Source organism: Echiichthys vipera, assembly GCF_963691815.1.
Source record: "Echiichthys vipera genome assembly, chromosome: 5".
Lineage (NCBI taxonomy): Eukaryota > Metazoa > Chordata > Actinopteri > Perciformes > Trachinidae > Echiichthys > Echiichthys vipera.
This window is the reverse complement of record NC_139830.1, coordinates 15,793,589-15,806,956: the sequence shown is the minus strand read 5'-3', so window position 1 is coordinate 15,806,956 and position 13,368 is coordinate 15,793,589. Positions and strand designations below refer to the sequence as shown.

At 45.2% G+C, this 13,368-nt stretch overlaps 1 protein-coding gene across 1 annotated transcript in view; it reads right to left on the bottom strand.

Annotated features, from left to right (window-relative positions):
• kmt2a (lysine (K)-specific methyltransferase 2A) overlaps positions 1 to 13,368 on the bottom strand; it is a gene marked incomplete at its 5' end in the record, with an annotated part of 41,523 nt that overhangs the window by 4,848 nt on the left and 23,307 nt on the right. The window contains 17 exon segments of the mRNA XM_083913463.1: positions 46 to 175; positions 529 to 609; positions 1,188 to 1,295; positions 1,668 to 1,842; positions 1,926 to 2,000; positions 2,333 to 2,559; positions 2,637 to 2,705; positions 3,280 to 5,859; positions 5,962 to 8,659; positions 8,815 to 8,961; positions 9,070 to 9,230; positions 9,368 to 9,446; positions 9,544 to 9,655; positions 10,138 to 10,296; positions 10,396 to 10,533; positions 10,616 to 10,710; positions 10,799 to 11,013. Of these exon segments, the coding sequence (XP_083769589.1) occupies positions 46 to 175; positions 529 to 609; positions 1,188 to 1,295; positions 1,668 to 1,842; positions 1,926 to 2,000; positions 2,333 to 2,559; positions 2,637 to 2,705; positions 3,280 to 5,859; positions 5,962 to 8,659; positions 8,815 to 8,961; positions 9,070 to 9,230; positions 9,368 to 9,446; positions 9,544 to 9,655; positions 10,138 to 10,296; positions 10,396 to 10,533; positions 10,616 to 10,710; positions 10,799 to 11,013 (7,249 nt within the window).

Sequence of the window (13,368 nt, the reverse complement as noted above, 5' to 3'; positions counted from 1 at the left end):
CAAACTAATACATTTTAAACTCAAAGTTCCTTCTCGAAACCTCACCTTCCCATCATAATATTTCTCCCGTTTGTCAGTGAGCACAGAACGAATGACATTTCCAGAGTATTCAATGACCATCTCTGCTGCATCAATGGTTTTCTTGCAGAACAGACCTCGGCCATGAATGGGAGACCTGCAGAGGGATACATAGATGTTGATCTTAAAAACTTTTTGTTTTCATCATCTGCCTTTTTTATAACCCAAGTTAATGAAGACTTTCCTTTTCTAAGTTGGTTTGCTGTTAGTGTACAGTTTTACAAACGATTAATTGTTGTGATTAAAAGGAATAAAAGCGATTCAACTTTCAAAGATTGAACTTGATCACGGACAACAAAGGCAGTCGACATTGGCAAACTGTGATGGGTGTCAGTGAGCAGAGAAATTCACGACTAATGTCACAAAGGGCATCATCTACGTGTTGTCCAACTTTTCATCAACCTTAATGACTTATACATGATTAAACCGTTTAAGCACCACTGATCTGACCTGTAGACTCCAACAGTTTCCTTAGAGGTGGCCTTGAGCTGTTTGAATCTCACAGCCAGTGGAAGCTCCATGGAGACACGCCTGCAACAACAGCATGAAAAAACTGTTAAAAAAAAAAAAAAAAATAATAATAATAATAATAATAATAATAACTTTATTTGTAAGCACCTTTAAAAACAGCAGTTTACAAAGTGATTTGACAAAACAAAAATCAAAATATACACACAAATACAGTATAAACAAAACAAATAATAATTATAATAATAATTATAATAATAATAATAGTAAAAATCAAATGAGGTACAACATAACCATAAATTACACATCATTGTAAAAAAGAAAAAAAGAAGAACAATGAGATAAAAGACAACATCACAGGAAGGCAAGTCTATAAAAGTGAGTTTTAAGAAGTGATTTAAAAGAGGACACTTAATCAGGAAGCCTTATCTCCGCGGGTAGGTCTTTTGACCTGCCTCGGAACAGTTAAGAGAGACCCGCCCGCGGATCTAAGGCTGCGAGCAGGCTCGTATGGGGTTAACTTCCTCTATTTGGGATAATGAGTTGAGATAATTTAAGATGAGATGATCCTTTGGGGTGAAATGCAGGTATTGCAGCAGCACAAAGATAGATCTGTGAATTTTGTATTAGCTAAAACTGACCTAGCAGTCCTGAGCTGCCCTTCATCATCATCATCTTCTTGTGGCCTGTACTCAGGAGGCTGGCGATGTTTTGAAGCCAAGAAATTGAACATGTCAAATACACACCTCCTGGAAGGCAAACAAATGGAAAAGACAGCAGTCAGAAACACAAACATAAGATCCTGAACAGATATGTGTTTTTTTTTCCTAATGAGGAGCATTAAAGTCAGAAAAGGTTTTTTGTTAATCTATTGTCCAATCCATCATTATCCAAACACACAGTCTAATTTGGATGGGGCTTATATTGACTGCATTGTTTATTAACCATGTGTACAATACACAGTATTTATTCGGGTAGTTTTGCTACAATAGACTCTGGTGTGACAGCCTGCTCTCGTTTCCTCCAGGCTCCAGGGTGGAAGAACACTGTTGGTACACACTTCACAACCCAACATCCTATAGACATGTGTGCGTGTGTGTATCTGTGGGTCCATTCCTAACCTGTGGTGGATCTCTGCACGGGCCGACCCGTGGGGGTTCACGGGAGGTTCATCGTTTTCCTCTGGTTTATGGAAGCGGAAACGGTAGCTCCGACAGTGCCTGGAGCCGTAAAGCTGCTCTAGCAGGAAGACCACTGCCTCGTGGACGACTCCCAGCATCCTCAATCCGTTCACACCTGGAGCAAAGAATCCACAATGACTCATTTGCATAATACGACCACATATCTGTTCTTCGTTTTGTGTCAGAGTGATGCTTCACCTTCAAAAGAGAGCTCTTTGAGTCGTGCATTAGAGCGAGCTTCCTGCACCTTGTCAGTCAGGGATTTCCAAGCCTCTGTAAAGGGACAGGCAGCTCAGTATTAGATGCACACTGTATGTTCAATGTTTTACAACTTCCATCTTTTTTTTTATCACCTTTATATGAATGCATGTATAGTATATGTGAAATGTAAGCTTTTATGAACATATTGTAATTACACTGATTCAATAGTTCTGTCAAAGAATAGAGTCTTAAATGCTTAGCAACAAAGAGGACATTGTTTATTTGTGACTGTAAACAGCCCACTGTATTATGTGCAACAGGCCACTCATTAGAACTATCTAAATTTGAAAAAACACAAACATACATATAACAAATGCGGTTAAGATGAGGTTGTTTTCTTTCACCTTCGATACTCTCACAGCGGATGTGGAAGCCGTCCTCACTGCAGATTTCAAAGATGATGCCCTTCTTGGGTTTGCTATCCAGGCCGGTATCCCTGCTGTTGCCGTCTTGGTCGGGTGGTGAAGCCACAGGAAGAGACCCTGCTCCCCCAGCTGCAGATGGTTTGTCTTTCCCCACTACTTTCCCCGGCAAAACAGAACCTTCAGATGTCTTCTTTTTGCCAAGCACACTGGAAAGATTTGAGGCAAGCATTAGAACTCTGTTACTTAGTCAGTATGGAAATAGGCCGCATTTTTGACTTCATACCCCTTGTTGGTTGCCTTGTCCGGGGGCTTGCCTGTGTCCATGGGTTCAGGGGAGCTCAGCTCTTTGTAACTGCTTGCAAAGATAAGAGAGGTTCAAAATGGGATTATATTTTATGCAAAGTACTTTAGAAAACAATTGGGGGTTATAGCAGTATATCAATATATAATATATATTATAGCACAACAACTGAAAACATAATTTTGCATAAATAATCTTATTTTGTATTAATTATTTAAGCTGAATGATAGAAAAGGGCCACAGCAAGAAGATTGTATATTTTCTTCTATGGATTTACTTTTTGACTACTTGCGATTAATACATCTGGGAAAACATTACTTTTGACCCTAACTGGTACAGCTTAAGATAGACGGGAAAGGGGGAGAGGGGGGATAACATGCAGCAAAGGGCCAACGGTTGGGTGAAGGACTTAATCTTTTTGTATACGGGCCCCCCAATCTATAAAGTGAGGTACCGAGGGGCCCGTATTTCTTCTTTTAATGTTATAAACATATAGAAATGTAAAAAAAACCCAGATAATACAGTTCTCATTCTCAATACCATTAATTATTCTCAATACCATTAGGGCTAATTCTTCCCATATAGTCACGTAAATGTGTATAAACCAAAATAATAACCGCCTCACCTTGGGTTTGAGTGATGTCGTCCTGCAGGGTTGCTGTGATGCTCCTCTGCTTGAGAGGCCTTGAGCTTCTTTGTACTGGTTATGTCTGAACTCTGCCTGCTCCTCTTTGTTTTCTGTTTGCCCTTTTCTGCTCCTGGAGTGGTGGAGTTAGGCGGCCTTTGTTCTGGTGATCTGGAAATGGGAGTTGTTCTCCTGCTCTGGGAGTGTGCGGAGGTTTGTGTTTGGGTGAACACTCCAACAACCCGTCCCTTGGCAGGGCTTAGAGGAGTGGCTACAGTAACAGTGGTGTTTGGATTGGACTCCACAGTCTGGGCTGTGTTAAGAGACCGGTGCTGTAAATGGACATTACTAACTTCTGTCTCTCCTTGCTGGTTGACAGCCATGCTTATAGACTGTTGGGATGGCAGGACGCAGATGCTGCTGGCTATAGATGTCTGCACAGAGGAGGTGAGCTGTGACATCAGAGGAGCTCCTGCTGATTGAAGGACCATCGGCTGATCTGACAAGCCCAGGCCATGTGGACTTGCTTTGAACAGGAGGTTGCTAATTGGCCCTGTGATCTCGGTAGAGCTAAGGACTGGGGTGGAGAGAGAGACCGATCCCGGTGCAAGGAGGCCAGTGGCACCACTAGGGGGCACAGGCACAACATTCAGCACTGACTGACTGGGGTTGAGCCCAGAGACTGTGCAAGGTATTAGGTGGGTGGAGGAATCGTGGCCCAGGATACCAGACTGGGCAGTACCAGGAATTCTCTGCTGAAGTAGGGTAGTGGGATCCAAGTACATAACCCCACCTGATTTTGGTCTCTTAATAATATTTGGGACCTTGCGCTGAGTGGAGAGGGTACTTAACTCAACAAGGCCACCAGATTGTCCAGGGATGCTAGCAGTAATCTGAGGGGAAGACAGGTTGATGAGGGTCATGTTGGCGGGGCCCGCTTCAGACGGGGCCAGAGTAGGCTGGCTACGGGAGCGGGCCAGCTTTTTGCTTTTTCTTGGCTGAAGACGAGAGATGGGCCTCTTCTTGCCGTGAGCAGAGGCGAGTATAGTTGGGGAGGAAATGAGGGAGGAGGGACTGGACACTATGGCAACACTGTGACCCAGCTCGTGCGGCCGACCAGCCTCTGAGACCAGAATCTGCTGCTGGTCGTGGGGCAACCCAATGATAAGCCCTGAGGTGGTGCTGGGGATTCCTGTCTGGAAGCCTGTCTGTGTGGCTCCTGTAAAGGTGTGAATCTGGGAGTGGTGCGGCATGGTACCCAGGACTTTACCACCAGCAGGAAATATTGGCTGGGCTGTGGTTAAAGTATTCAACCCTGTGGTAAGTGTCATAGAGCTCAGTACTGCTGAGGAGCTAGTGTCCATCACTCCTGCGGCGCTAATCTTTTGAGCGACACCATTAGGGACGGTCTGAAGAACATAGAGAGGCTGGAACTGCTGATTGACCACGATGAGCTTGTCAGGGCCTGGTTTGATGACTGCTGGGCTGGAAACCTGAGCCTGGGATGGTCCTGGGCCAGGAACTGGGCTGGGGCTGCCTGCAGCTGATGCTGGGAGGTACTTCTGACCCTGAAGAGGATGGGAAGGTGAACTTTGCAAACCAGGGGTCCCAGTATTCCTGGGAACATCCTGGTTACTAGGAGGTTCGACTGCTTGGCCAATGGCAGGGCTGGGAATAAACTGTTCAGGGGTCATATGACCCTCTGTGCCCTGTGTGTCCCTGTTTCCCAAAGTTGTAGCATCATGCTGGTTCTCCGACGGTGACACACCTGGCCCTGCTCTTTTCTTGTCCCCGCTCTTTGTCTCTGGGTCAGAGGTCAAGCCCAGCATGGTGCGGTCTGAGGTTTCTGAGATAAGACTCCCAGAAGTGTGGTTCTGACTGGTGTTGACAGAAGGACTGCGTGTGGTCAGGACAGAGAGGTCAGAAGGCAGCTCCAAAGGAAGATATGGCTCCTCTACAGATATGGAGCTGTTCACATTACTCTCCACTACACCTCCACTCTCAGTACTGGGCAGCTGCTGGGAAAAGTCATCAAATAGAATGTCTTTGGGCCGGTTGACATCCACTCCAACATAGCCCTCATCCAGGAGCAGCTCCGAGGAGGACGGCTCAGACTGCTGACCCAGAGCCTGCATTGACATGGAAGGTGTGTTGAGGACAAACTCCATGATATCTGATGGCAAAATGTTACCACAGTCGTCACTGTTGTTGTTGTCAGAGTCTGATTTAAGCAGGTCTGTGCTGAGAGACAGCTGGGCCTCAAGAGGATCCTGACTCTGACTCTGCGGCTGGGACTTTACCCCGCCTCCTAGAGGAAGACAGTTTTCTTTCTGGTTCTTTCTGCCTTCTCGTGTATTGCCGCCTACGGCTCCACCGCTGTTGTCAACATCCTTGCTTGAGTCATGAGTGTCAGGTTTCTCAGTCGGCCTTTCTCTACCCCTTCTCTTAGGAGTATTCTTATGTGGCGTGGAAGAGGAAGCAGCTTTAGTGGTTGTGGTGCTGGTGGTGGAGATACTTGTATCGCTCTCGGAGCCATCGTCAATGCCATCGAGCTGGCCAATACGCTGCTTGCCTAAGGTCCTGTCAAACACAGTACAGACAATATGTTAGATTGTTAGAGACGGAAAAAAACACGGACAAATTCTAGACAATTATCTCATCAAAATAATTCTGTGTACTTACAGAGCACTCAGCATGTCCTCTTCAGCTTTCCCTTGAGCCCTCTGTTGTTGCTGCTCCTCATCTTTTAGAAAGCGCTGCAGCTGAGACCCTCTTCCCAGACACTGGTCTATCCCTTCTATAGATGGAAGGCCCTCACCAGGGTTAATTATTGTTCGCGTGAAGTTGTAGTAGTAAGGGTCTTTACCCCTCTGTTTCATCACGCTATCGTCATCCTCTCCACTGTCCCCTGACGAAGAGGAGGTGCTCATATCATCTGCTCCGTCCACCTGCCCCTCAGCTGACTTCTTGCGACCACCGGTCCTCCTCTTAACCACGGCCCCGGCTCCGTCCCCGCCGCCATAGAAGGGAAGGTCCTCTTCGCCGTACGAGCGCACCCCGTAGAAAGGTGTAAGGCCGAAAAACATGTTGGACCGTGCCCGGGCACTGCGTCGAGGGTAGCGCCGCTTGGCCGACCCTGAGCCGTCACTGTCATCCTCGTGATGTTTATCATCCATGCCTCTATCGTGGTCATCTTCCGGGCCGTCGCCCTCTTCCTCAGTGCCTTGAGTGAGGAGGCTGTGGTGGCCTCGGCGCTCGCTGAGCGATTGCTCCTTGTGCAAATCGTCGTCCTCTGTCGGAGTCTGAGTGTCAGATTCAGAACTGTCACTGCTGCTGGCAGAGGGCGAGGAGAAGAGAGCAGAGCGGACAGAGCGACGGGTCCCCTGGCCTGCAGGAGAGACAGTGGAGGTGGTGGTCGTGGGACAAGAGGAAGAAATACCACCAACAAGACTGGTCCCATTAGGGTCAGTCGTGTTATCAGTCTTTAGTAGAGTTACAGTCAGGGGTTTACCTGGTCTTTTTTTCTCTCTAGAGGACAATGGCAGCTGGTTAGTTGTTGGTTTGGTGTAGGACTGAGAAGAGGCCTTCATTCCTTTCTCTGGAGCTAAACCACCCTGCTGCAACTGCTGTAAGTTGTCCAGACTGGAGCTGTTCTTCCTCTCAGGACAGGAGTAATTTTCTCTGCTCTTTGAGGATGACCTGTCCCCTCCCTGGTTCTCAAGCTTCTCCCCCTGAGCCTTCCCATGCGCTTTGGTGCTGTTTCCAAGCACTGGAGCTTTGCTATTGCTGCTGTTAAGAGAGCTGGGGTTTGTAGCATGTGCATTGGTGCTGCCAGTAGCTTTATTATTATTGTTGAGAAGGGGAATTTTGTTGCTGCTGTTGCTGTTTTGAAGAGTCTTTTCTCTTTCACGGTCTTTGGACACCTCTCTGCTGCCTGACGTCTTAACTTTGGGGTGTTTGTCTTTGGCAGCTGAGGCTGCAGCTGAAGAGGCTAGGTGCATGGAGCCTCGGTTGACAATGTCATCTTCTGCCGGTGTCCTTGAAGGCCACATGGGCTTCATAGCTGACGCTGCTGCCGCTGCCGCCGCTGCCGCCGCTGCTGCCGCCACTGCTGCCGCTGTGGCTGGACCTGATGAGTAATCATTTGATTTCCGTGAATTGGACTTCTGAAATGAAGACTGTGGGGAGCCAGATTTCCCAACAACAGAGTCCTTTGCATTTCCAGTGCCACTACTACTCTCCTTCCCTGAGCTGGACTTGTCCTTAGACTGGGTGGTGTTAGAGGTGAGAGTTGCCCGGTGACGAGGCAACAAACTTGCAGAAACATCCTGGTCTTTGCCTCCGTGCTTCCCTTGCTTGTCTGTCTGCCTGGTGCTGCCGCCTCTCTGCTGACCGGTGAGAACAGCAGTGCCCACAGGAGGGGACGACTGACCTGAGCCTGCAGGTGCCAGTCTGGGGCTCTTACTCTCACCTCCAGCCTGTTTGGACTGACATCCGGGGTTACTAGCTTTCCCTGAGCCAGAGTCTTTGTTTTTCTCTGTGCTTCTACAATTGGAATCTCTAGAGGGAGGTCTACCCTTGTCAGAGTCTCTGCTAGACGGTCTGTCTTTACCTTGGCCTGAGTCTTTTCCTGTTGCCCTGCTATGTTGTCTATGCTTCTCAGAGTCCCTAAGCCCGATTTCTTTACTGAGAGACCTAGCTTTGTCCATATCCTTATAACTAGCATCTCTAGAGGATGATTTGTTTTTATCGGTTTCTTTATTGTTTGAATCTCTGCTTGCCTGTCTTCCCTTCTCAGAGTCTCTGTTTACTTGTCTCCCCTTTTCTGAATTTCTTAAGGGATCTCTACTTGGAGGTCGTCCCCTCTCAGATTCTTTTAGGCCCGAGTCTTTACTCAGCGGTCTCCTCTTTTCTGGTTCTTTGGCTGGTATTTCACCCTTGTCAGAGTCTTTTTGCCCAAGTTCTCTGGATGATCTATGCTTGTCAGAATCCTTATAAGCTTGGTCTTGACTCGACACCCTCCCCTTGTCTGCATCTCTCAAGCCTTGGACTCTGGATAGTTGCTGTCTGTTTCTGTCTGTAGGGAATGGTCTACCTCTCTCATCATCTCTCTGGACTGGACTCTTTGCTGAGTCTTTGCTGAGGTGTTTGGACTTTTCAGGGTCTCTTGCAGGGGAAGGGATAAGGGGAGGGGGTGAGGTAAGGGGTCGTGACACTGCCTGAGGTAGGGAGGTCACCCCTCTCTGTCTGTTCAGCTGGTGGGGGGGAGGAGAGAGAGAAGGGGAGCTGTGGCGACGTGAGTCAATATTCCGCATGCCGGGGTTCGCCAAGGAGTCTCCTACTGTCACAATCTCATGGCTTTGGGGCTGAGAGGTACCTCCTACAAAATGAAAGACATGGAAATTGAAATGGAGGCTACTCTGCCAATAATCAAAATGAAATTCTACAAAACAATATCAAAATTATCTGGGATTCTATAACCAAATTCTTGCAAAAAACAGTTCTATCTAAAAAAAAAAGAATGCTTAGTAATACCTGGAGAGGGCATGGGCCTGGGGCCTATTGAGCGCTGACAAGGAGGGTAGCTAGGATGTCGGTTCCTGGTGTAAACCCTGAGCTTGGGGGTATTGGCGGGGGAAAGGGTGTCAGAGCGCCTTAGGGATTCAAATGGATCTGGAATGTCTAGACATGAAATTGACACAAAACACAGTTTAGTATAAGACATTACTCAAATGCAAATATGCAATACACCGAAATCCTGAACTTAAGTCGCTGTATTCTGTAGTTTACCTGCTATGGGAGGTGGGCTGTGTGCTATTGTGCGATTCTCCTCAGGAGCCATCATGTTTTTCAGGTCAGATTCTATCAGTGGAGAGTGACAAACTAGGATCCTACAGGTGTACACACAGCGCTTTCGAGCATCCAAAGTACTCCAGTACACCCTTGAGCACCTGGAGAGAAGATAATTTATTCAGGTTGGAATTACAATTTCCTCCAGCAAATGTACTTTAATTGAAGGCAGAATAATATTAGTGGCACTAAAAATAGCTAGAGAAGACTTTCAGATAAATGAAAAGGTAAAACTCACTGGTATCCTACAGGAAAAAGTTTGCGTTTGCAGTCTGAGAGTTCAGTCAGTATCCCCAAACAATCAATGGTCATGGAGCCTGCAATGTGGGTATTTAAATCAGAATTTCAGCCTCACTGGGAGTATGTCAAAGAAATGGACATTTATCCACAAACATTTACCAGCAATCGTCTTACCTATCGTCATGTGGACATTCTCAGGCTCCAGTCCTGCCAGCCATTTCCTCCTGAGACTCATGCCCTCCAGGTCCACTAGGATCCTCCGGGTCACCTCAAACCCTGACACCATCTGGAGAAAAAATACACAAACATAGGGAAGGTGAAGATAAAATGAACAACATCAAGTCACAGTTCCTAGCCGGGCATGGTTCATCTAATAGACTTACACAATATTTACCGACAAAGTTTAAAAAACATGAGCTTACTTTAAAGGTGGCAGCCATCTCAATGTATTAAAGAGCTTTAGGACTGTCCACGATTAAAGAAAATCTTAGTCGACTAACACTCACATGATTTTGTCAATTAAGAGATTAGTTGATTTAATCGAAAGATCTGTAAAACGGAGTTTCTCAACAAATAATCATTCAAAAGCACCACTTCAAATGTTCTATTTACCAGGTATGTGCTCATAAGTCTGTTGGAAATAAGTCATTCAGCATAAAAAAATGACTAATTGACTAAAACCAAATGGACTGATTAGTCGTTTAATGGACTAAGAGGGGGCAGCCCTAATGGGCTTTGATTATATAGTAAATCATAAGATTTTCTTACTTCTCCCTTGATGAGGTCCCTGTGCTTTGGACAATAGACTTTCTTGTCCTCCAGGAAGACGCAGTGGCACTGGCGGGCGCACATGAAGTGGTAGTTGCTGGTGCAGGAGGTGAGGCAGCAGCCAACTGTGGCCCCTGGTTTTTGACACTTCTCACAACGCTGAATAAAAAGTGCATAAAAAGTGCAACAGGTTGTTAATGTCTGTCAAGTAAATTAACCTTGAAAATAGAGTGGGAACCTGTGATGGAGGAGTCTTACCAGCTGTTTTCCCCTTAGAACAGCCATGTGAACATTCTTCAGTGAGCCATCGTCATCTTCAAACACCTCGGCAGACCACAGGGCGCAGTTCACATGGGTCCAATCGTTCTGACCAATGTACAACAACCTGCCACCCTCCTGAAACGAACAGGCATGTTATACAAGTGAAAGAAAGTCATTCTTGAGTGTTAAAGGGAGTCCAAGCAGTTTCCTGACTCACATTTGTGTTCTCGTCTCCATACTTCAGACACAGAACACATTGCCTGTTATCACTGACACCTGGCGGAAGAGGGAGCTCTGGGCTGTCTTCACGATCTAAAGAGAAGAATTTATAAGAAAACCAGTAAGTGACAAAATCAGTGTGCATGTAAGTATTCATACATACATCTGCCGATTGCCTTACCATGTAGGAGTGGGGGTGGTGGGGGTAGAGATGGAGGGAGAGGAGGAGGGGGGGCTGGAGAATCTGGTTCACCGGGGGTCTTGGGTCGAGGAGCTGGGATGATCTTTTTCATGAGGTGGGGGAGCTCAGCGCGGGAAAGCTCCTGTCTCTCCTGCCACTGGGCGTAGTTGTGGTCCAGGGATGGAGGCAGCACAGCATTTGGGAGAAGCCCACTGCTGGGCAATAACGGAACACAGAGACAGGAATTATTAAATAACGTACTAACAATGATTGTAAAAAAAAATGTGAAGTTATGATTGTTTGCCAAAGCCCTGGTGTAAACAACAGATCAACTTCAAAGAACCTCAAAATAACAACACAAGTTATTACGTGGGTTTATAAATTCAGTGAAGCATAAGGAGATGAAAGACTCCAAGAGCACAATTCAGGGTTAAGTCAGTGTGATGGGGATAATTTTCCCATGAAAACAACACTTATCACCTGTCAAACCTCTGATTAATAGAAAGGCAGCTTCAGTGGCGTGGAGTGGGTTTGTCATAGATCATTGATCTTGACGAGGTAGATAAACAGTCTTGGGATTTCGAAGAAAAATAATTATAACTGTTTGCACAAGACGTTGTAACAAGTTAAGAATATTGTATTAGCTAAAGAGTATTACCTTAAATGGCATGGAGTGTAAGTACATTCCACCATTGATTAACTATTAATCTTTACAACATAAGATATTTCTCTTAGTTAGATCTACTCAATTACTGTAAACTCATATCTGCAAAAAGACATCACAAACAGCAGGAAGGACAATCAGACTGAGATGGTGTAAATATATGTTCTCAGGTCTGAATTTACTGACCTTATTTATTGTGTAGTCTTATTAAACTAAACCCAAAAATCCAATGTCACTGATCCACCTTCTCAATTATAATACAGTGAAAGGGGCGTTTAATCCCCCAAAACTATCATACAGATTATGTGCATTGCTGTGATCATATCAGGATCCCCCACAACCCCGAGAACATATACTGTAGAAAGTCGTCTGAGTAGTATGTAAGCAGTAATAAATAATGAAGCAGCTCTGCCAAGTTACGTTTTTTTGCCAAGTCAAAGCAAGGCTGAGTAACTGGTGTGATGTGATGTCTCATAGTTAATAAAACAGCAGAGACAACTAAACAGGCATCCATCCCATGATGACCTCAGGATCCACTGGATGGATTGTTGGTTTCCTGTGAAACATAATGCAACAGACGAAACTGACAACTAAACCATAACTGGACCACAAATATGTTCAAAGAGCCTTTAAGTGAAATGTGACACGATTACGTTTTGCCTCCCACAATGCCTAGAGGACGGGTAGAGTAAAAGGTCTGGGAAAGCCGATATCTAAATAAAGTGAGCCAGTGGCTGAGAGAGAGAGTTAGTGAATGAGTATGTATGTGTGTGTGTGTGTGTGTGTGTGTGTGTGTGTGTGTGTAAAAGACTCCAACGTGCAAAGCAGTAAAACTATATGATTCAATTACAAAGTGAAACGTTCACAGTGCCAGTTATTCTCTATAACATGTCAAATTATACGCCTGTCATCTCTGTAAACAGCATCAATTATTCAATACGATCATTTAATTATTAATCGATGATGTGAAAGCATGTGCACTAATAATTAGATAAGTTTGAGGTAACTGCTCACATGTTCAGACAAACTGAACTAACTACAGCTAAGTGGAGATGATTTCATTGATCAATATCAATCAATAAAGAGGGCACATAACAATATAGATGTTGACTTCATCTTCTCAGTGTGATTCTAAGTGTATGGGGCTCTAGTCATCTATTGCCCACTTACTTCGACTCCTAAGCTGTCCAGTGGGCTCATTAAAACAGAGAAACTGTGGAATAAATTTCATTACTGCAGCTTTAAATCTTAACTGGTACCTTTAATTACAGTCATTGTTTTGTGATAAGGCATGTTGAAAGAAAACCACCTCATTGATCTACACCACTCAGTTACCAATTTCTTAAGTGCGGATGAATGGTGTTTTGCGTCCCTCAGTGGTGGAAATCCCATCCACGGACAGTCAAAGGATTCGGATGATTCTAAACAAAGCATGTTACATCATCCAGAAAATCTCAGCAGGCTCTTATAGGACTTCCTATGCTTCAATGTTCTGTGCGCTGTGGCCACGGAGAGAAGCCAAACACTGTCCATCTGTACAGTGGTCACACTGCTATGACACAGAGCTGGATTTAAATCAGCAACATATCTCTTTAGTCACTCATTTTACTCAAAGGTTGTTGTTAGAGTCAGCCCACACGTTTCATAAATATTAGTTCACTGCTTTTTGGTTTCTTACGCTTTACAGATGACGGTACATCTTCTCCCAGAGAAACCACATCTTACTCCTCATTTCAATAATTATAGACCTGCAGTTCTCGAAAACTGCAGTTCTTCACCAACTCATTGGACGGGTTCGCATTACAGGAGTATTAAATTTCAATTTTCGTCTCTATAATTACATACATAACTCTTACTACAAGACTTTGATCATATCAGTTTGAGCTTTCATTCTAACTTCTTGTCC